Below are 24,765 nucleotides of genomic sequence, written 5' to 3'. Positions count from 1 at the left end.
ATAGAAATTAAAAAAAAATTACAATACCTGCCTTTCAGAACAGAAATTTCAATACACAACTCACAGAATTTGGCACACCCACACTGAAGTTGGACACTGACTGAAGTTTTTGACAATGGCAGTTCTGATGTCAAATGGTAACAAGGCAGCATTAGCAACCAGTGTTTGCATCATTTGCCGTAATGAAAAAAATAAGCCAGTAGATTTTGGAGACATCACGATTATACAAAACAGGTGTATTTGCTCATTTGAGAAGCAAAAAGTTTTTATCTTAAACGATTTTTATTTTGTGGTCAAATAAAATCTTTGACATATATTTGAGATGTGTAAGATCCTGAGGTCCCTTTTGCACAATGTTCAGTTAACAATCTTAGTTTGCTGCATGCTTCTGTAGAATAATTTCTTTCTTAACTTTAGCTGTATTGATTGCCCCAGAAGATTATGCCATACATGATATAGAAGTTCAGTTTTACCAGAGGCACATTTTATAGTGGAACTGGACTTCATAGTCTCAGCTGGCTGTGTTTATCTGGTTATTATGTATTGTAATTGAACTATTCTCTTCATACTGTAAATTGTCAAGTCACTTACACTGTACAATTACAAAAGAAATACAATATACTGGTCTTAGTGGCTTTTCTAACATTAATGGGCTGTGTGATGTGAAACTGCTACTTGTTAAATACCATAAATACCTGTCTTTATCTTGCCATAGAAAAAAAGTTGTTTACAAACATGAATAACACTTTCTCCTCTTTTTTTTTTTTTTTAAGGCAAAGGCAGCACAGATAATTAAGAAAGTTGGACCACTACCTAAAGACAACAGCAAATCAGTGGCTGCTGTCAAACGGAAATTGGAAGATCAGTCTGGTAAGAGCATCATCCAGTCTTAGAATTTTATTGTACTATTAATAACGAGAAAATTATAAGATGGAGTTGCTGGTCATCATTTACCTTCAGGAGGTAAAATGTAGGTACTGCTGATAAACACATTTAAACATACATACACTGATCTGGCTTTCGGTGCTAATAGTTCCTTTTGCAGATAGGGGGAAAAAAGAGGTTGGGAAATGTTTATAGGGAGGGCAAGTCACTCAGATCCCAGGATGAGGTGGACCAACCTGTTGTGAGGATTAAGTGAGACAAAGAGCAGTCATTATTTTCTAGTTGCAGCTGCTATTTTGATTTAAACTGATTTGCTTCTGTCCAGTTTTGATATTGTTCTTATCAAGTAAAATGAAAGAGAGTATACTCACAGTGTAGATGTTAATCACAACTGAATGTACCAAAAGGTATGTGGATAACACGGGCCAATGAAAAAAATATTATTTTGAGTTTCTTTTTGATAGGTAACAGTTTAATCTCATAATTTTTTCTACACTGAACCTATATCTCATTATATTTTATTTTTTTTCCTACCATATGCAGTTTTTTCACAATAAACTATTAGCAAAACACACATAATTAGAATGAAAAGTAATTTAATTTCTCAAAATGAATGAAGGTTTTATTGAAGTATAAAAACATCTCCTTATATAGGAATTATATGGTTATATTTTCGTACCCTCTTCCCCATAAACCATCTAATATAGCTTTTTCACAGATGAATTGCTTGTTGGTATGCCTTGATGAAGCGACCAGTGGTATACTTGTTATTCCAACGGCCCTGAACTGTTTTTCCATTGCTTTGATGTCACTCACCTCGTTCTTCAGTAATATCGCCCAAATTTTCTGGGGAAAAAATAAAAGTGACTGTTCAGAAACAGAATCATGAGCCTCATTAAAAAGCATAACTTTTTGAACTTCACCAGTATGTTGGCTACAGTGGAAATACACTACTGCCCATTAAAATTGCTACATCAAGAAGAAATGCAGATGATAAATGGGTATTCATTGGACAAATATATTGTACTAGAACTGACATGTGATTGCATTTTCACACAATTTGGGTGCATAGATCCAGAGAAATCAATACCCAGATCAACCACTTCTGGCCGTAATAACGGCCTTGATATGCCTGGGCATTGAGTCAAACAGAGCTTGGATGGCGTGTACAGGTACAGCTGCCCATGCAGCTTCAACACGATACCACAGTTCATCAAGAGTAATGACTGGCGTATTGTGACAAGCCAGTTGCTCACCCACCATTGACCAGATATTTTCTATTGGTGAGAGATCTGGAGAATGTGCTGGCCAGGGCAGCAGTCAAACATTTTTTGTATCCAGAAAGGACCGTACAGGACCTGCAATATGCGGTCCTACATTATCCTGCTAAAATGTAGGGTTTCGCAGGGATCGAATGAAGGGTAGAGCCACGGGTCGTAACACATCTGAAATGTAACGTCCACTGTTCAAGGTGCTGTCAGTGCAAACAAGAGGTGACCGAGGTGTGTAACCAATGGCACCCCATACCATCACACCGGGTGATATGCCAGTATGGTGATGACGAATGCATGCTTCCAATGCGCGTTCACCACGATGTCGCCAAACAAGGATGCAACCATCATGATGCTGTAAACAGAACCTGGATTCATCCAAAAAAATGACGTTTTGCCATTCGTGCACCCAGGTTCGTCGTTGAGTACACCATGGCAGGCGCTCCTGTCTGTGATGCAACGTCAAGGGTAACCGCAGCCATGGTCTCCGAGCCAATAGTCCATGCTGCTGCAAACGTCATCGAACTGTTCGTGCAGGTGGTTATTGTCTTGCAAATGTCCCCATCTGTTGACTCAGGGATCGAGACATGGCTGCACGATCCGTTACAGCCATGCAGATAAGATGCCTGTCATCTAGACTGCTAGTGACACGAGGCTGTTGGGATCCAGCATGGCGTTCGGTATTACCCCCCTGACCCCACTGATTCCATATTCTGCTAACAGTCATTGGATCTCGACCAACACAAGCTGCAATGTCAAGATACGATAAACCGCAATCGCTATAAGCTACAATCCGACCTTTATGAAAGCTGGAAAAGTGATGGTACACATTTCTCCTCCTTACACGAGGCATCACAACAACATTTCACCAGTCAACGCCGGTTTGTGTATGAGAAATCGGTTGGTAACTTTCCTCATGTCAGCACGTTGTAGGTGTCGCCACCAGCGCCAACCTTGTGTGAATGCTCTGAAAAGCTAATTATTTGCATATCACAGCATCTTCTTCCTGTCGGTTAAATTTCGCGTCTGTAGCACGTCATCTTCGTGGTGTAGCAATTTTAATGGCGAATAGTGTATAATGTGGGTTCTTTCTGTTGCACAAGAACATGATGATAACCACCTCAAATGATGAATGTCCATCCTACTCACATTTTTTATTCAAAGTTTGGATCAAATCCAATTATTTGAATATCAGGTCCAAAAAAGCTACCCTCTTTAAATTTTGCTTCTGATAGACATGTAAACACCTTGCAGAAATATTGGATATATTCTCCATTTTGGGGACAGACTTTCACAGACAATTTTGTCAGACCCAGTTTAATGTGGAGAGGAGGTAACAGAATTTTTTTCAGATCCAGGAAATTTCTAAAACAAATAGAACAGCTGAAGAGCTTGTCATAGTATGTACTTGGGATGAACAGACATTAATGATGGGCATTCTGAAATTAATTTGAATTAAATTCTCAAACTGCGAATATCTTGGCAACACACGTTAGGTATAGATATGCTACCCATTAGTGACACTTGAAAGTTTATGTTGGACCAGGACTCAATCTTGGATTTCTGCTGAGTGGATTGTAAACAGTGGTGTAATCTGACTAAATTAAACTTACCATTAATTTACAACAGGTGCTTAGAATGATGTCCCTCAGAGGCAAGAGCAGTCTGACATCTTCTGAACACATTACCAAACACTTGGCTGCTGAAATTTGGAAATAACTAGCTGAACCCTGTCTTCTAACTCTTTGAGTGTACGGGGAAAGTTTGCATATACCGTAGATTTCCACATTCCCTAAAGGTAAAAGTCACATGAATTTAGATCTGGAGAATGAGGAAGCCAGTCAACTATGCTCTCATCAGAAAAATTCATGTTATTGTCATAGAAGCATGTGTCCAAGTTTGTCAGTCACTGCACTACCGTTACTTTGCGTGGCTTCTGCCTGAGTCTGTGCACGGCTCTGTGACCAGGTGCTGCTGACAAGCCAGTCTGAAGTGCCAAACAGCTCAGTGATTTTTTTTCAGACTTCGTTCCAAGGCCTCTCCTACCTTGTCTAATTTATTTTCTGTTAAAACACTGTTTCCTTTACACCGTTGTGTGTCTAACAAGGGCCCAGTATCTTGAAATTTCTTCACTAATCTACATCTTGTTGAATCACAGAGAACTTACAGACCAGAAAATTTTCGTCTGAATACAAGTTGACATTCCACATAGAATTCTGTTTTTGCATAGTTCAACACAAGAAACACTCATTTCCATTTTCTTTACTTTTTTGTGTCTGGAAATTTCTTTTATCGTTTTCAGCCCAACATCAGTGATTCTTTCTAGGATACATCTCGTGGGGCAGTTGAGACATTATAAAAGATGTTCCATGTCCTGGACCTCACCAGAGTCACCTTTGACGTCTGCTTTGCCTTTAAGGCCTGATTTAATTAGATTTGTTTTGACTGGCACTACATCAATTATTAGCTTGGCCTAATGATTCTTGTGCGATATTTAAATCAGGTCCTCATGAAGTTCTGTGTAGCAGGTGGTGCTCATTGAAATTCTGTTTAAATTTTTGTGTGTGCTCGTATGAATTCTGTGAGATGCAGAGAATCTAGCCACGTTATATAGGTGGGCAACTGGTGTGGCTTTAATACATCGTCATGTTAACTTGTGTGTGTCATTTAGGCTAGTATTGATTTTTCTGGCATGTGCAGACTGGACCATATGGCAAGCAAAGTGCGTGGGCATTTGCTCTTAATATAGTTGGTCTGACACTACAATTCACTAGGTACCTTAAGATGTTGTTCCTGGTGGCAAACTTTTGGCGAGGTTTCTCACAGTGATATTTGTATATCAGCGGTCTGTCCAGCGTGACACCCAGGTACGTTGGTTTGTCCTTGTGTTCCAGGTTTCTGCTGTTCAAGGGGCTACCAACCAAATTTTATGTTCTTTTAACAGTGCAGTGAAACATCTGCCTGTTTAGCGCACATGAAGCCTGTCACTATTACCGCAGTCTACTCTTACTCACCAGACTGCAAATATGGGTGCAAATTTTGTGCGTGATGTCTTACACTTGGGTTCAGTGTGTTGGGATGCCGAAACCAATTCTTACGTTGGAATCCTCATATTGTGAGATTTCTCTTTAAGTATAGTACTGTAGTAAGGAAGGGTTGCATGTTTCGCTCTCTTACTTCTCCCTTTTCCCCACCTCCAAAGTTGATTTCCTTTTTCTTTTTTTGGTGTGTATAGCTGTAGGAAATGGCCTTCAAACCAAAGTGATAAGTGGTATATTGTAAAAGGAAGTTGTAAATTACTAACAAAAAAGCAGGACACAGGAAAGGAGAAGTAGGAGAAGTCAGGTTGAGGATTATGCATGTAGCCCCCTTCCTCACTTTGGTAATACATCAGAAAAGATAGTTCACCATTTTTGGGATTCTAATGTAAAATATGTTGTTCTGCAGTCCCAAGAAGTGCAGCTGTACTTGCTGTTTGGTGTGTATGTGTGGGCCTAAAGTGTGGTAATCATGACTGTTTAAAGTGCCCTAGACTTGCAGATGTTTCGCTAGGTTATCCAAGGAATATATCAATATCTGTGGTGTGTCTTCTTTTGGACAAGTTCAAAAGAACAGACACCACTTTTTTTAAAAAAAATTCAGTAGCCAGTATGAATTAAGACACAAAGGAATTACAGACATTGGCTGCAAGCAGGCATTGATTGAAATCAATGGGGAAAGTTGAAAATTTGTGCCGAGCCGGGATTCGGACCAGGGTCCCCTGCTTACTAGGTGGATGCTCAGACCACTGAGCCATCAGGACACATTGGGGGGGGGGGGGGGGGGAGGGGAATGCTAGGGTAGTCTGTGCGGTTGCAATGACCACTCTGTCCAGATGGCTTAGTGGTCAGACGATCTGCCTAGTAAGCAAGAAACCAGATTCAGATCCCCGTCTGGCACAATTTTCTACTTTCCCCATCAATGTCTATCAATGCCCACTCGCAGCCAATGTCTGTAAATCCTTAGTGTATTGGAACAAACTTGAGTGAATGCAGCAAATCTTTGATTGTCCAGCTTCATGCAAATAATCATCTTAAAGGTAATATTGTAGGCAACCTTAAATTTTTAGTTAAAAGAGGTAAAGGCAGACTCTGAGTGTCTTGGAAGAGACTGAAATTTACCATGCGTTCAGTAAAAATCCAGACAGATTTTTCAGTGAGCAGGCTGGCCTTAAAGAGATGGGGCAGTTTTAGACAAATTTAGGCAAGTACTGTATCATGATTATGTGGTGCGTTGTACATCTTTCCCCAATTTTGTGATTCACTGTATTTTGTAAAAATATAATATAGGCCTCAATTTTTTTCCCCCTTGTCAAGTAACATACCTAATACGTCTTAATATTTTAATGTAGGGTTGTTACTTCCGTACTATTGCCCACATCACTGATTGTCTTTGCAATGCAGAGTTGAGGTTAACTGTGAACAACAGTTATGATCTGCATCTGTTTGGCTCTGATGGCTGCTTATATTAATTTTTTGTTACTGCTCTTATTGTTCTTATACAGCATCTGAGTGTGTGATTTTATGTGTCTATGTGAACATGCATTAAGATTGCCAACCAAATTCAATTATAGTATTTTTAAATCCGCATTGACTGTGTACTATGCTCTAAATCTGTGTGCTGTATGATGTTTACACATGTATGTGCTGGTATGTTCATAGCCCCTGTAGTTAAGTTACCAGTTAGCATTAACTATTATTAACTAATGCTAATTGGTTTCATATGTATTGATTTTGTGACCTAACTGTTACTTTACGAAGTGGGTTCAGAAAATTCCCGAACTTTGTCCACAAAATTTTTCCACACTTACCTTTTACTTATTGTGCATGGTCTCCTTCAAACTACTCTCCTCCACAATTGAAACACTGCTCCCAATGCCATTTCCACTTCTGAAGCAGTCTTGGTACACCTCTTGCTGGATCACACGAAGTGTCATCTGCAAATTTTCTTTTGTCTTGTCTGTCATTGCAAATCTTCTTCCTTTAAGCAGAGTTTTCAACTTTGGAAATAAAAAAAGTCCACAGGGACCAGGTCTGGAGATTGTGGAGGGTGAGGCAGCACACTGTTTTGTGCAATAGTCACGCACCAACACAGATGGATGTGTGGGTGTGTTGTCATGATACAAGAGTCATGAATTGTCTCGCCATATTCCTCCTCAGATTTTCTTACAGGTATTGCAACATGTCGTGATAGTACTGTCGATTAACAGTTCGTGATGAACTAATCCTTCAGTGTCAAAGAAAAGTATCAACTTGGCTTTGACATTTGACCTTACCTGACGTGCTTTTTTTTCCGTCTTGGAGAACATTTCCCAACCTATTGTGAAGATTGAATCTTGGTCTCAACCTCATAACCATAGACCCACATCTCATCACAAGTTATGATTCTCTTAAGGAATATCTCATTCTCATTTGCGCAATTCAAAAGCTCTTTACAGATTGGAGGTGAAGGTCTTTCTGGTCTCGACTCGTGAGCTGTGGGACGAACTTGGCGGCAACACAGTGCCTTCCAAGATACTGTATCAGGATTTCATGATATGATCCAACTGAGAAGTTACATTCTTCTATAATCTCTTGGTCAGTCTGTCTTTGATTGGTACACACAATTTCGTTGACATTCCTGACATGAGCATCGTAGGTAGATGTTGAAGGGCATTCTTAACGACGGTCATCTTCGGCTTCCATCCAGCCATTTTTAAACCATGTGAACGATTCGTAGCACCAAGTATGGTGAAAGCACTCATCACCGTAGGCTTCATGCATCATTTGGTGCGTCTCTGTAAAGGTTTTCTTGAGTTTCACATAAAATTTAATGCAGACACAAATGCTCCTCTAATTCTACCATCTCGAAATTCCCAAACTGTAAGACACAACATTCTACTCAATACAGCTCTGAACAATAACTAACAGAATACAACAATTACACATTAAATACGGGCATGTGCAGGGATGCCAACCACATTTCGCTCCATCACACCATTGGCGCAAAATTACGAATGTTCTGGAAATTTTTGAACAGTCCTCATAGTCTAGTAGGAATTCTGCAACAGCTGCATGACTGTGAGAAAACAAGAGGTAAAGTGACTGTAGACACTCTGTTGCTAACAATGTGTAAGTCACTTTTATAACTAACCATTTAAGAGATACATATATACGGTATTGGAAAGTTTTGGCAGAATGTAAATAATTTCTTACCTTCTTACATGAGAGAGTGAGAGAGTTTTAAGAAGAGATGTGCAAACGGATATTTACTATAACCGTGATTTTTGTTTAAAGGCTCATACCCGTCCTTTACTCCCTCCCTCCCCCCCCCCCTCTCTCTCTCTCTCTCTCTCTCTCTCTTTCTCTCTCTCTCTCTCTCTCTTTCCCCCTCCCTCCCTCCCCCCTTCCTCTCTCCCCCCTCTCTGTCTCTCTTAGTTTTAAGGATTTAATTAAACTAGCCCAGTCAGTGAAGACAAGAAAGGCAAGACGGGGGAAAAAGTATAGTTGCAACTTTTTGCACACCATTAGGAAGCAGTTTCCTAAACAACATACTAAAAATTCTGGCCGGTGGGGTGTGAGCATTTGGGGGGCATTTAAACAGCACTTTCTATGTCTTCCTCAAATAACTCAAAAACCCCAACCTCTAGTGATAATGTTTACCAGTACAAAATTAAACTACATTAAATTTACAGTGAAAACATTCCCAATCATTTTTTTCTATGACCAGTAGTTTTTGAATTGTAGGGAATGGAAAAATTGTAGAGTACTATAAAAATTGTTCTAATTATATAAAATTAATGTTTATCTTTAAATAAGGTGGATTAAAAACGAATATTAAATGTGTATACCACTTCTAAGTGTAGCAGGGATGTTTTAAGGGACAATTGTGTTCCAGAGGTGTAACAATTTGGAGGGGGGAGGAAATGTGAGGGAAATTAGGTCACAGGATTGTGTTTGTGCACTTCGCTCCTTCATAGCCCTGTAAACTGAAGGTTAAGCAATCTCTGTTGATCCATTGTAGACACAGAACAGTGACTGGTCAAATATTTATCAAAGAAAATCCCCAAACAGCTGTACATTTTGAGAAGTTATTTTATTTAGACAACCAGTTTCGGTATTTAAGTAATGCCATCTTCAGGTTCCATGTGCACTTGTTCATAGATAATCAGATCTGTCAATACTTGCACATTTGAGCCATCAGTATCTGGATACTCTGAGGAACCATCAGTATTTGGATACTGTGAATTCAGTCTTAGAGTGTTTCCTTTGAATGCTTGTTATCAAGTCGTTGATGGAAACTCTCAAAACACAAATTCACGGTATCCAGATACTGATGGCTTCAGTTTGTACATATTGATAGATCTGACTGTCTGTACACAAAACGCATATGGGGCTTGAAGATGGCATTATTAAGATGTCGAAATCGGTTGTCTAAATAAAATAACTTGTCAGAATGTAAGGCTGTTTGACGATTTTCTTTTGTAAATAAATGAAATTCAAGCAGGTGATTCACCACTCTGTCTACATCACTACATCACAAGAAGCAATGACAGGGTGCTTCACAAAGTTATACAGACCAACCACAGCACATCTAACGAATCACTGGTGTTGTAGTGTGTCGTCATGCCTGGGGAGTGTTTATTTTGCACAAAATGTGTTAAAACTATATAGAATGCAGATATAAAGTTACTAATGCAAGTAATGCATACGAACAGAATCTACACAAATCTCTGCACACTGTTCTACGCTGCTAGAGGGGAAATTGAGGAAATTGATTCTTAGTCACCCTGTACGGCAAATGCTCTTTTTGGAAAGATGAATTCCTCCACTATGAGTACTGCTTGCTTTTCAATATGCAGACAGGCTATATCTCCCCAGGACTTCCTAACTCTCTTATGTGAGCAGACAAAATAATGTCACTGAGCTCATGTTTATATAGTGGAGTTATTTTCCATTTATGGAATGACAACTTATTTGTAGTTGTTGAGTGAGCTTTTATGTAAAATATGTTCTTAGGTGTTTAATTTGGAAGTGTGATGCTGTCAGTGACCTATGTAGTTAGTGTTGGTGGGAAAGGTATCAGATTGGTATATGTGGGACCCTCGTGCTGTCTGTTGTCGACAGCATATTATCAAGCCATGTAATGGTGTTTTAGTCATTTGGTGGTGAATTAATGAATGACCAGAAAGTTACTGCACTCTCGCACAATTAATTGTATTCCTTGTTGACTGCTTAAATCTTAATTCCATTCAGGAATTGCTGGCACTTGTAGAGGGGGCTGCATGCAGTGGGGCCACTTATCACACATACACAGTATATCTTCTAAGATAGGTATGAGTAAGTCTGTTGGAATGTGGCTGATCATGTTCAAGTCAAGAATAGTAATGTGCTGCAATGAATTGCCTGACTCACGTTGAAATATCTAAAGCTCTATAACACCTATGTGAGCTACTTCCGTTGCAGAGGCAGACAATTGAAGTCTGTGGGCCTCTTCAGATTTTAGGAGAGCTGAGACTTGATGATGGATTTGATACCCCTATGCTGTGAAAAGTATTCCAGACAGTGAAACTGACACTGTTAAACGTATATTGACAGCATGTTACACTTGAAAAAGGCTCTTCAGTGTGGTTGACAGCTCTTTTTTTTATGTAATACCTCACTTAACAGCTGCAAATAAGTATTTACTTAATAAATAGAAAATACCCCACTATATAAATATAAACACGAGCTCACTGAAACTATTTTGTCTACTCGCCTAAGAGTATTGGACAGGGAATGCTGGTGTGGTGTAATCTGTCTGTAAACTGAAAAGGGAGCAGCACTCATGGTGGAGAAATTACCTACCCAGAATAACACTACAGATGCCATACAGGATGACTAAGAATTAATTTCCCCTCTAGCAGTGTAGAACAGCAAGCAGAAATTTATATAGGTTCTGTCCATATGCATTAATTGCATTACTGTTACTAGTAATTTATATGTCCATTCTGTGTAGTGTTAACTCATTTTGTGCAAAATAAACACTTCCCGGGCATGTTTGTCCACTTTGTAGCAAGTGATTCATGAAGTGTGTTGTGGATGGTCCATGTAAATTTTTGAACAACCTGTTGATGCTTTTTGTGATGTAGTGAGGCAGGTAGAGTAGGTACCTGCTTGACCTTATGTTTGCAAACATATGAAGGAGCAAAGTGTGTGAACACAATCTGGTGACCTAGTTTCCCTCATGCTTCTACCCCACATATCTCCCCCCTCCATCCTGATAACACCCTGGAATGCAATTTATCCCTTAATATGACTCTATTGCACTTAGTTGCTGTATACACATTCCATATTTGTTATTAACCATTACATTTATAGATAAACATTAACTTTGTACTGTTACAATAATATTTTTAATAATCTGCAATTTTTCCATCTTCTGCAATGCATAAATTGTAAGTCCTTTAGAAAAATGAATATGAATTTTTTTATAGTAAATTGAATGTAGTTTAATTTTGTACTGGGAAACAGTTTCGCTAGAGGACTGCAGTTTTTGAGTTATTTGAGAAAAATTTAAGCAAGTGATCTTTGAATACCACCCCCAGCCAACCCCAACGCTCACACTCCGCTGCTGAGGATTTTTAGCAGATCAAGGTGACAAAAGTCGTGGGATACCTCCTAATATCAGATTATCGGACCTTCTTTTGCCTGGCTTAGGGCAGGAACTTGACGTGGCATGGACTCAACAAGTCCTTGGAAGTACCATGCAGAAATATTGAGCCATACTGCCTTTATAGCCATCCATAATTGCAAAAGTGTTGACATTAAAGGATGTTACGCACAAACTGACCTCTCAGTTATGTCCCATAAATGTTCGATGGGGTTTGTGTCGGGCGATCTGGGTGGCCAAATCATCTTGAGAACAATTGTGTCCTGGTGATATTGTCATGGCACTCTGTCATCCATAAAAATTCTGACGTTGAATGGCTGCAAATGGTCTCAAGTACCAAAACATAACCATTTCCAGTCAATGATGGGTTCAGTTGGACCAAAGGGCCCAGTCCATTCAAAATAAATACAGACCACACTGTTATAAAGCCACCACCAGCTTGCACTTGCCTTGTTCATAGCTTGGTTCATGGTTCATGAGGTATGCGACAAACTTGAATGAATGCTACCATCAGCTCTCACCAACTGAAATTGGAATTCATTTGACCATGCCACAGGTATCCAGTCTTCTAGGGTTTAGGGTCCAACCAATATGGTCATGAGCCAGGAAAGGCACTGCAGGTGATGTCATGCTGTTAGTTGTCGTCTGCTGCAATAGCCCATTAATGCCAAATTTCACCACACTATCCTAACAGATACATTTGTTGTGTCACACATTGATTTATGTGGTTATTTCACACAGCATTGCTTTTCTGTTAGCAATGACAACTCTATGCAAAGGATGCTACTTTTTGTCATTAAATGAAGGCCATCGGCCACTGCATTGTCCATGCTGAGAGGTGGTGCCTGAAATTTGGTATTCTCTGCACACTCATGACACTGTGGATCCTGGAATATTGAATTCCTAAACAATTTCCCAAATGAAATGTCCCATTTGTCTAGCTCCAACTACCATTCCCTGATCAAAGTCCGTTAATTCTCGTCGTGCGGCCATAATCATGTCAGACATCTTTTTACATGAATCACCAGAGTATTAATCTTGGCTCTGTCAATATATTGCCCTTTTATACCTTGTGTACATGATACTACAGCCATCCATATCTGTGCATATCGCTATCTCAAGACTCCTATGACCACAGTGTATGTTGTTCATGATTTCCTGCCCCCCCCCCCCCCCCCTCCTCCCAATTTCCTTTCATTGACTGCCTACTATAGTTACTTATTTCCTCAGGAAAAACATTTTTAAAAGTTCCTTAGAAGTAATATTTAGATAATACTCAGGGAAACTCTCTCTCTCTCTCTCTCTCTCTCTCTCTCTCTCTCTCTCCCCCCTCTCTCCCTCGACTCCACCCCTGCTCCTCTGCCCCCCTACACCCCATGCCCCTCTTCTTCACATACACACACTTCCACTTCTAACAGGCTTAACTTTTGCAGAAAAAGAGTCCGAAAAGGAACGTGTATCTCAAATGGAAAAATTTAGGCGGCTGATGGGTGTGTGTTCCAAACATACTACACTGATAGAAGCAAGGGATTTGGAAGCTGAAGCAGAATACTTCAATAACCTGGAAAAGAAGGAACAACTAGAAGAGAAGATGCTCACTACATACAAGGTGCCTTGTAAGGCTGTGCGCTGCCCCAAGGTAAGAAAATTCATTGCTCAACCTATAAAGTTATAGAGACAGACTTACCTGTACTTCATCATCATGAATTGTAATGGGAATACAGTGTGAAGCTTTGTGTCCTTGTATTGGTCTTCAATTCTTGAATGTTGAATAATTGTTATTTTTGATTTTGGTGTATTCTGAATTTCTTAACCTAGGACTGAGGCAATTTTTACATTATTATTTGCGTACTTGTTTTTATTTTAGAAATAACATGGAGTCATGAAAATGGAAATTTGTTGAAAAAATATTTTCACCGACTGGAATGAGGACAAACTAAAAATAAAACTCCCCCTTTGTGGAACTGAGTGACACTTCATGTTAATGGCATGTAGAAAATACCTATTAGGCTCTAAATTTGTTAACTTGCTTTTAATCTCTCAGGGGTACCCACTTTCAAATTGAAATTACTTATAGAAAATACCATGTTCACCATAGATCAATTATTTTGGACTACAAAAAGAGAGGGTCCCCATCTGGAAAAGGAAAATGACTTTGAGGGACATTGCCATTTCACAATTAAGCGAATGAGAAACAGCTGTGTAAGATGAGAGGAATATTAACAATGAAATGCCACCAAAGTCAGTAAATGAGACTAAAATATGTTAACAATAACTTGAAAGTAGACATCTAGTTGATGCAACTATAAAGGGGGAAAGAAGCAATAAATAATGGGCCTCAAACAGAGAACAATACACAGTGAAGGAAGCCACAAAATGTAGTAAAGAGACAGAAGTAGGAAACTCAATAAATCTGAAGAAATGTGAATGCATTGAAATGAACTAAAATTGGTAGAATGATGAATGAAAAAAGGTGATAATGGCAGGTTAGTGCAAGTTGACCTTGTTCTTGTGTTAGACAACAAGGCCACGCTTGTAGACAAATTTCGATCTGAAGGAGATTAGAACTCAAGTAGCCTGCATGATAAAATAGGTATCAGTGTCACAGTGTATTTTGATCTGCATTAATTTAATTCACTGGCTTGGATACACTAAGAATTCTTAGTTGATTATGACTTGTGTAATCTATTAGCTGGCTAATCCTATGAGGTAAATTTTATTGGTGATAATGCCAAGGTGAGAGCATGTGATGAGTTTTGCTGCATCTGCTTTGTTTGGTTGTATATTGAGAAATAGGGTTAACTGACACAACTGCTTGTGTTGCTTCTGCAATTACAGCTTCAGATGAAAAAATCCCTCCATCTACAAGGAGTCACCCATTGCCAGATAGATCAGTTTAGTTTGCAGTGACAAAATGATCACTGAATTATGTAAACTTCATTATATAATAACACAACTTTAAGTATACTGCAATAAATGTGAACACTAGAAATATAATTATTATTTATTTGGCCTTTATTCTTTGTCGCAACTCTTCCATGTAGTCACTGAAGGTTATATCCCACACACAGTGACTGGTGATATTGAAGACTGCTAGTTACTGTGCTGCCATACAGCAGGTGTAAAAGTGAATCTTTGGGGTATTACTTAGATGTTCAAAATTTAATTATTTCGTTGTAAAATTGTCAAATGGAAGTTGAAATGACATCACAACAATGAGAGAGGCAAAGGATACTCTTTGCCAGCCTGTGAAGCACAAAGATGCTATAACACAGACTGAAAAAGAGACATTAGCATTTCTCATGAGCTATTAACTGCTATAGTGCCATATTAGCATATGTAAGCTGAAGATGAGGTTTAATGTATGCTGTCAACATGCAAGAGGCCACATGATCAGCTCTCCTTTGAGGGCTGATACAGGCATTTAGACACTGTGGTAACTTGTTTACAAGCATAGATACAGGAACATTATTTAGACGAAGTACTGCCTCCTCTCATTTTTGTGACCAGTGATATTCTACTGGTAATGACAGTGCTGCTGCATTTAGTTGATTGTAGTTACCAGTTTTTCATTGTTCGTGACATCCTTTGCTATCTTTATTCTTGTCTCCATAGCTTGCTCTAACTGATATATGAAACATTGTGTTCCCATACAAATACTGTTGTATTCATAGTGCGAATAAGGGGACACCAGAGTTTGATACCATATAAATAGAACTGTGTACAAAAACTGACTCATAGCTGCTGTGTATTTCTGTCACCATATATGGTACTTTCCGTTTTGATGGATAGTCACTTAAGACAGTGATCGTCTATGATGATTAAGCAGAGATACAGCTTAGACATGTATCAAGTTGCTTCTTCAGGCTCACTTGACATCAATTTTATGTGGCACATCCAATTCGAACATGCAGTTCAGCAATGCATGTGTATTCCAGATGCTTTTCAGTATGCTGTGGAGTTGACTCTCTCTCTCTCTCTCTCTCTCTCTCTCTCTCTCTCTCCCTCTCCCTCTCACACACACACACACACACACACACACACACACACACACACACAAGCATGTGTACCATACCACTGTATGTTGGCCTTCATATTGGATTATTTGCTTTTGGCTGACTTCATGTATTTCATTGTTCAATAGTGTGTTATTTACTTTAATGTTTTGTTTTGGTTTGGCTGGCACAAATACATCTTAAGATGAAATTGTATAATTTTTAAATTGTTTTCTGAAATTTATGAAATTCACAAACAGATCACAACCTTTTCCAAATCCCATGCCACCATCCTGAATATTGACATATTCAAGATGTTGAGGTTAGCATCCAAATTCTAATCATCATCATCTTCTTGTTCTTCTCCTTCACTTTCAACAATTACTTCATGGCTGGTGGTAGTAGCTACTCTGACATTCTTCCAAATGGCTCTTCCATTTATCTCTACTTTTGTCTTGTATTTCTCCCCCATCTGTGTCCCACATAAAGCTATCCAACAAAAAATACCATCTCCATTTTAACAGATTCCACTCTGTCTGTGTCTAATGCTCTCTTTCTAACATTCTAGATATCCATGGGAAAGGTACAATCTTCAAAAATGAATCTCTCAGCACTTACCACCAGTGATCTACACCCAGTCTTGTTTTCCTGCGACTATCCCACTAACCTTGTTGAAACCCAAATTTCTTGAGCAATCTCCATTCATTATTCAGTATAAAGTAAGTGTTGAATGTTTCAAAAGATTGCTCATTAAGACTATGACCTTTTTCAGTGAAGACTTTTGATAAGATCACTTCCTGCTATCCTCCCCATAACATTCAGAGTTGCATACTTTTAGCCTTGTAACCCTCACAATATGCATGTAAAACTTCACGATATTTCCAAATCACCAACTGTTCACCAAGATGCCCATTTCTGGAAATGTTCCTGGAGTAAAATCTGCCCCAATGCACACAACCCCTTTCCCTTCCACACCTCGAATTACATCCTGCTCCAGCATCTCACATTCAGAAAATGCAACACCAAAGGGAAGGCAGTCCAAATGTGAAAAACTATTTATGACATTTACCAATTTAAGTGTGTTCATTGTGTGATTTTTCTGTATATGAACAATAACCGCAAAACATGTAGAATGCATTAGTGGGCACTGGTGAAGTGTCTGTGTCTTGAGGATGTCCAGTACGTAGTTGCTGAGCGTGATGAATGGCCTAGGATACCCAAATCCAAATGTGTGCTGTACTGCAAGAGCCATTTGTATCCTCCAACCTAGCATGACTTTCCCTGAACTCTGCTGATATGAACCTCCTCTTCAGCATGTGCTATCACCCTCACCCTCCAAGGCTTAGCATGCTACCCATTTTTGTATTTAATGAAATTGTTATTTCTTTTTATTTTTTATTATTCATTTTTTACAGTGGTGTGCACTCCCACCCCCTGCCCACCAAACCCCAATTTACACTATTCGCAACACTTCTCATTTTTCTGTCTATTCACTGCCCCCCCCCCCCCCCCCCCCCCCATTTTCTTCTATGCTTCTCACTGTCATCAGTCATTTGCGGAATAGTTAGCACAGTTCATGTATTATCTTTGATACTTTATCCTCCATCTTTGCCTCCTTTCTTCCTCAGAAATGTGGATCTCTTTCAGTATGACCTTCTATTCAGCCAATCCGTCTGTCTCTTCTGGATATCATTCATAACAGTAGTATCCAAATAATTGTTTGTGGCCACGAGTGTTATTTTTATTAAAGTAAAATCCCATACTTTGCTGTATAATTGGAAAATTCTGATGTTGTTTCATTTTATTACAGTAAATTACTTTATGACAAAATATCTTTGGCTAGTGAACATGATGGGCTCAGATGTTTTGAGAAATCTGGAAGGTTTGGGGTCATGTATGGTGTTGCAGTGTAGATCAGTAAAAATGGTAAAATTGTGCTTCATTTGTCATTAAGACAGAGGAAACAATAGTATTTCTTCAGGAGGTAGACATGAAGGATCAGTACAGTTTCTCCTCACTGATATTTTCCTCTGGTCTTTTTTTTTTTTTTGCACATCTGATTGTTGGTTGATACAAAATTTTTTCTGTTGCTTGACTTGACTTTCAATTGTGCAATCATTTTTGCATGCAATAAACACAGATTTTGACTGTGGTGTGAATTCATAATTATAATGTTGATCCCCTCCACCCTTCTCCCCATCACCAGTCACATTTTGTCTAATGGTTTGGATGGGGTAGTTCAGTGGCCAGATGGAGAACAAATGAGATAACATTACCTCCCATGAGGGCTTTCTTATGTAAAACACCTTGGTGTTCAAACTAGTCTTCGGGTTACTGGCTTTTTTGGTGTGTTACTATTTTTATGTAGATAAAAATAAGGTTTTGAGTCTCATTTCAGTATCTGCCATATCAATCTCCTTTGTCTCATTAAAGTGTCTCACATTTTATGTTTCACTTTAGTATCACTTACTTTTTTGTGCAGTAGCACTATTGTTGAACTTGGGTCTGTTGCAGGTGAGTGATCTACCTTCACTGTAGATTTAAGTTAATAGCATAATAAAATAATTTATTTCTAAATACTTAAACTAATTTTTTTGTGTTCCAGTGCAAGTACCTGGCACTTCAGGCATCAGAATTTTGTCGTTCGCAAGGACATCGGGTGTATGTAGTTGAGACTTGCAAACGATTCTTCAAGTGTAAAGACTGTGGCAATCGCACTATCAGTCTGAGCTTAGTGCCCACGCAGACATGTGGCCGCTGTAACGGCTCTCGATGGAAGAGGACAACAATGATTTCTGTTAGTTGACATTTGTTTAATAAAATTATGATTCATCTCAATAGTAAACAGTATGCATGTTTCAGATACGATTTTTGGAAGTAGATGTAATCTCTTTACTGAATAAGATGTGATAATGCGTGGTGACAATACTTATAAGGTGACAGTTCATGCCATTTCACATATCAGAGAACAGCAAAGCGACACATTAGTCAGACCACTGGACTCGCACTTTGGAAGAACTAGTTTCAAATCTGTCTGACCATCTAGTTTTAGGGTTTGATAGATTCCCTAAAAGATGAATGTTGGAAAAGTTCCTATGGAAAGAACATGGCTAGTTTGGTTTCTCATCCTTGTCCTGTCTGAGCTTGAGTTCTATCTCTGATGGAGCTAGCACTATAATGCTGGTATATTGTTGTCAGCTGACACAGACGCCAGTCATGTGTATTCTGTGATAGCTCTGGAGGAGTATACAGGGTATATGCGCATTGGGAAATCCTGGAAAAATCTGGAAATTTTTTCATCTGGAAAAAAACCCAGGGAATTTTTCGTTCCAGTTTTCTGTTAACTTTTTGTTGTTTTGACTAGTAAGAACTAATACTCCAACACAGAATTTTACTTTAGGCCGCCGCTGCAGAAAAACACTGCACTGAGGGGGGGGGGGGGGGGATGAAACTTAAGTTCCAAAGAAAATGTGCCATTTACAATAACAAAACACAGTGCACACACAAGCATCTGCCAGCAGCAAAATGTGTCGAAGGCTTTAGGATGAAGACTATGAAATACCTCATAACAACATACTGCTTCTGGAGAGCGTGACATCACAACAGTTTACATTAGGTTTGTTTGGGCAGTTGTCAGTGGGCTCATGTGCATCCATAGTTGAGCAACGTATGAGCAATACCTTCTCCTGATTCTGGGTACTTGAAGTGTGGCTGTTAGCTGTATTGGCAATAGCAACGAGCAGCAGGATGTTATCTGGAAAAAAATTTCTGGCGTGCACAAGCTGCCAGATTCATGCATGTGCAAACCTGTCCGAGCTATAGCGGGGAGGGGGATAGTTTTCGCGTGACCCCTGTTTACATTTAGTGATTTTATTGTTTCCTCTTCATTTACATGTCTCACGTCAAATGAAAACAAAATGGATTTCTGTGGCTGGGAACTATCAAGTGAATTAAAATACATTCACATAATTATGAAAGGCTAAAATATGTTATTAGTTTCAGTTTTCTGATTTTATTTTATTTCAGTGTTTTTGGCAGTCAGGCATTATTGACTTGCAGAGCACTGAAGTTATTTTTGTTAATTTGCAAAAGAAATTTGGCTTTTATTAATCTTTTCCGCAAAGACAGTCAATTTATTTGAAGCACTGTTGGCTAGTGTCAACAGTTTGCTGAATTTCGAGGGCTATTCTTCTGCCATAATAGAAAACCAAACATGAGATAATGCAGTACTGCTACTTCAAGAAAATTTGCATCCCAAAAGCCATACTGAAAAGCTTAATATCAAGCTGGGGGTTTATATTCTTTGTGAATCTGGAAATATGGATGTGCACTTTAAGGCGAATTACACATTTTTAGTGTGGTTTACAAAATTCCAATGCTCTTGGAATATTCTCTGATGTCCTGTTTCGTTTATGATGTAATAGAAGATCTCTTAATGCTGTATATGTACATACAAACATAAGGGCTTCCTACATCATCATAGCTGTGCACGGGCGGTAATGTGCGTTTTCTGGCGCACTCTTGACAACTGCTGAAGTGAATTCTAACAGGTCACAAGAAAGTACTACGAATGGTGGTTTGAAAGCATTACTTTCAAAGTAAATTTCGTTTTACGCAAGATAAATTATGTTACGTGTGTCAATGTGATTTGAATTTCTTAAATCACAGAGCATTTGATTCTTATTTCAAGCTTAACACTTCGGAGGTCAGCCACTTATAAGAATTTTGAGCCCAGAAGACCATACATTTAAAATTTTACCAGCACATTTGTCTGATGTATCTTAAAGTGGAACACATACAGAAAAAAGACCAATATTATATGTGAAAGCTTAGCTTTTCTTGTAGATACATTATGCATCTTAATTTAACCCATTAACTTTTCCTATTTTTGTATTCGTACTACTTAACAGGGATGTTACTATTGGCTGACTTCATCATGTGTCCTGTGCTCTGAATATCTGCTATCAGTGGCTTGCAAGATCATGTGACATGAGCTGTGATTGACTTACAAAAGCACATTGCAACCTCAATTTCAATGCTTTGGAAGCTAACATGCTGTGTTTGGTGGAATTTGAATATTTACTTTCACAGTACAGAAATATGTGGGCTATTATAATACAAAAATATGCAGCGTACGTGTTGCTGTACATCAAAGATCTTTCCAAAATACGTTTCTTTGCTGGAGTTTGTTTTCTAAAGTGGCGGGAAGTTCTATGCCAGTGTATAAGACCTTAACCATTCAAAGGATTGATAAGTTTTACGGTTCTGAGGGAAAATATACTGTCACTTAGCACAGAAAATGTGTATTATCACCTGGAAAAAAGTGTATTTTTAACTGGGAAATCTGTGAATTTTTTCTCATTTACCACATATATATCCTGAGTATGTTGTCTGGATGCTTAGGCAGGTTTTCAGTCTTCTTTTTATGTGCCTATCAACATTTCAATATATGTTTAAAGTGTTGTTTCTAAAATTTCATAGCTTTTGCTACTGTGTCTGCATTTCTCACAGTCAGCATTATGTTCCCATTTTGTGAAAGTATTCTCCTTAAGTGTGTGTCCATTAAATATCACTGTTCGTGTTTAAGTACGTATTCCTGTAAGAGAATGGCATCCAAAGTTCTGTGTGTGTTTTAAATACACACAATATAAATAAGTATGGACTACTTCTGTAGGAAAATAATTTAAAATTGGGAGAGTGAATTAAGGCCACTAGAGAGAAATGCCACATGGTGGCGGTTGTGTAGAGTGCTTCAGAAAAATGCTCCAGTGGTTGTACTAATGAGATTGAATAAGAAAAAGTTGTTTGTTTCTTGATGTTTTCAAGTTATTGAATGTAAAATTATTTCAGAATGTTGTAGAAGTGGGTGGGACATTTTAATATGTTTAAATGGTAAAATAATAAGGTAAGAAATAGAATTGGACATCTATTAAAATGAGAATGATGGCTGGCGAAAGACCCATTATAAGTGTACACAAACGTGCAACTATATACAAGAGTGCAATAGTAAGCTCAACAAATGAAGTATTAGTGACACTCTTAATGAGCAAGCTGGTCACTTAAGAGCATTACAGGTGGTGTACTACTTGTACCAGGCAATCATGTGACTATCCATTGCTGGTGTAAGCCATAGCAGTGAAGTGGTTACTATTTGCCAGTCAGTTGTATGGAATCACTACAGTAAGATGAGGAGACATTACAGAGTGGCAGAAAAGATTTATTGTGTTTGAACATGCCCATGAGTACATTGTGAATGAAGTTGCCCTGTTTATTGTTGTATCAGTGTGGTGTGTGCGATGTGTCTAAGGGAACAGTGTGCAACTTGCAGCTGTGTAATGCAGAATAAGTGAAGTACTCATAAAAATATCTTAACTGATGAAGATCAATGACAAGTGTGTCAATGACAATGACAATTAGTTTCCAACTTTAGAGGAATTACTGCTGTCAGTGAATCCAGGTCTGTGACATCCATTTTCCGAGCAAATGTAGCAAAGGTGACATGCAGTACCTCTCAAAAGGCCTTTGCTCATAGCGATACATAAACCTGCGTGTCTTCAGTGGACCAAAGCAACAAAGTAATCAGACAGCAGCTGATTGGAGGCATGTAGTGTGGTCAAATGAGTCACAGTTTTGCCTTGTTTCAAATGATACAATGAGGTGTTTAATCTGCAGTGTGCAATTCGCGCCACAGTTGATTCTGTGATGTTTAGGGGGTATTTCTTGTACCATGACTTCAGCTTACTGTACATACAAACCAGGATGTTGACTTCAGTATTCTCAGCGGCCAAGCCTTGCCCCTTCTTTTACATATTCATGAAGAGTATTTCCGGAAGCACTACATGATCAATAATCACTGAGTAAATTCAGATGGATTCTCTTCTTTGCCAAATTAATGTCATTATCAAGGCTAGAAACAGTGTTACATGGTATTAGTGTGATGTCTCCTGAAGGTTAATAATGTTTTGTTCAGGTGCCTTACTTGTTGTTATATTAACTGAAGGCTCCACTACTCACTTGTGTGCTCTGTACTGTGTTTTTATCCATTTGGGCAAAAGTTATTACTCAAAAAATAATTTCTTTTTCTCACTTGTGACTTAAATTGTTTGTTGTGGTGGTGGTGGTGGTGGTATGTGTGAATCAGTGCTAGTATTGCCAATCATCTGAATCTATATCCTGTGTCACTTAAATGTTTGCATCAGTAGCACATCTCATTTATTCTGCTCCTGATGCTTCTGTCATAGGGTCGTGGGTATTTTCCTCAGTTCTCAAGGTCTATCTAAGTTCGCATTCTGTGACTAGTGACATCAGTGTCACTTCAATGACCGTCTCTACTTCTGGTACCCAGATTGTATGTGGTGTAACAGTGACCCACTATGCCAGCTGGTAGATCCTCAGTGATGTGGATGGTGACCCATTTGCACGCACTGAGACTGCAATGAGCACTAATTCATGGTTTATAGAACTCCAGAAATGAAGGTCCTGAGAGACACTCGGCAACAGTCCTTATGAGAGTAACAGTTGTCAGTGAGCTATCCAATCTAGTGAAACTTCAAAAGGTTTCTAAACAATGATAGACTGAACAGTAAATTCCACACATAATGAACAAAAGGCATTTTTTAAGTCAAGAGGCAGACAAAAAATGATTGTCACTAACGAACTGAAAGAGAGAGTCTTTTCTGGAGTGATTGTCATGCGTGACACTCTAGGGGCACTGCATAATGTGACACAATGAACATCTTAAAGGTTACATGTCATGTAAGGAGAAATGGTACACAGTTAAAAAATGAGATGAAACTGCTAAAAGTTGAAAGAATTTTGTTACAAATCATGTAAGATAAAAGGTTTACAACTGTTTTAAAAGTTAATGTGTGTCATAATATGAAAACCAAGCATTTTAAAAATTTGCATATGGGATGCAATTAACTGAATGTGCACATTACATTAGTAAACTTAAACTCTGTGAAGAACACTATATTTGATATGCAATTTTTTTAATTGCACAATATCTGGGTCTTGTTCAGTAGAATGTTGTTGCTGTTGCTGCTATCTAAGAAATCTATAGCTGTCAGATCAAGAGTAAGTATAGTCCTACATGGTGCATAACACAAAGAACTTTCTGTTGCAGGAGAGACGTGGTCCATCTCTTACCACCCCATTGTGCTTGAGGGGTGGTGAGGAAGTCTTCTTGGGACATCAAACTGAGGGAAACATTAATTTGCTTGTTCCCGAAGATTGAGAACAGTGCAGTTGAAAGAACACCTGCTTCACAATTTCATAAGATGTGTGTTACATGAAGTGCATGAAAATGTGAGGTGTAAGGATCACTGATGTAATTATACTGCAAAATCAGCAATAACTGAACAAGTGGTTTATGCCAATGTTGAACAAGTTGAACAGAAAGATGTATATAGCACACATCATACTTATATAATTTGTTACATGCAGTATTTCCCAAACTGAATACAAAGGACTCTGAATGTATCATTTTATGTTAAAAAGGCTGTGGCCTCTGTAAATATTTTGCATCTTAAATATTATTTTAACACTGCTTGTAATTTTTTTCTATGTTTGTAAGGAATCTCACATAACGAAGGCCAAACTGATTGTACATAATTAATAAAATATGCAGATACCTTTAAAAAATACTTAGTTTTTACTTAAACAAATAAGTCTTTTAAAATTATTCATTTTGAATTAATTCTATTGTATTCGCACAGTGTTTGTTATTAAGGTATGTCTTGCACCAAACCAGCTGCACTGATAGAAGCTGACCATGAATTTATAAAAGCATTCCATTCAGAATGAGATCTTTTACTTTTATTTATTATGCAGTGATTGTAGTCATTGATGAGTTCAGTGGTGGTGCTATTTGCACATTTTCTGTGGGAGAGCCTCTTATAGTACCTCTCAGAAATCATAGGTGGAAACATAATTGACAATGGAAG

At 38.5% G+C, this 24,765-nt stretch overlaps 1 protein-coding gene across 1 annotated transcript in view; it reads left to right on the top strand.

The window, feature by feature from the left end:
• Window positions 1–24,426, top strand: part of LOC126457317 (protein MCM10 homolog) — a 91,027-nt gene extending 66,601 nt beyond the window's left edge. Inside the window, exons 14-17 of the mRNA XM_050093511.1 lie at window positions 774–870; window positions 13,259–13,464; window positions 18,426–18,617; window positions 23,946–24,426. Coding sequence (XP_049949468.1) covers window positions 774–870; window positions 13,259–13,464; window positions 18,426–18,617; window positions 23,946–24,056 — 606 coding nt within the window. The 3' untranslated portion in view covers window positions 24,057–24,426. The remainder of the gene's footprint in view (window positions 1–773; window positions 871–13,258; window positions 13,465–18,425; window positions 18,618–23,945) is intronic.
• The last annotated feature ends 339 nt before the right edge of the window (window positions 24,427–24,765 follow it).

The sequence above is a fragment of the Schistocerca serialis genome, chromosome 2 (assembly GCF_023864345.2).
Source record: "Schistocerca serialis cubense isolate TAMUIC-IGC-003099 chromosome 2, iqSchSeri2.2, whole genome shotgun sequence".
Classification (NCBI taxonomy): domain Eukaryota; kingdom Metazoa; phylum Arthropoda; class Insecta; order Orthoptera; family Acrididae; genus Schistocerca; species Schistocerca serialis.
The sequence above is the reverse complement of the archived record's forward strand: the minus strand, read 5'-3'. Positions and strand labels throughout refer to the sequence as shown.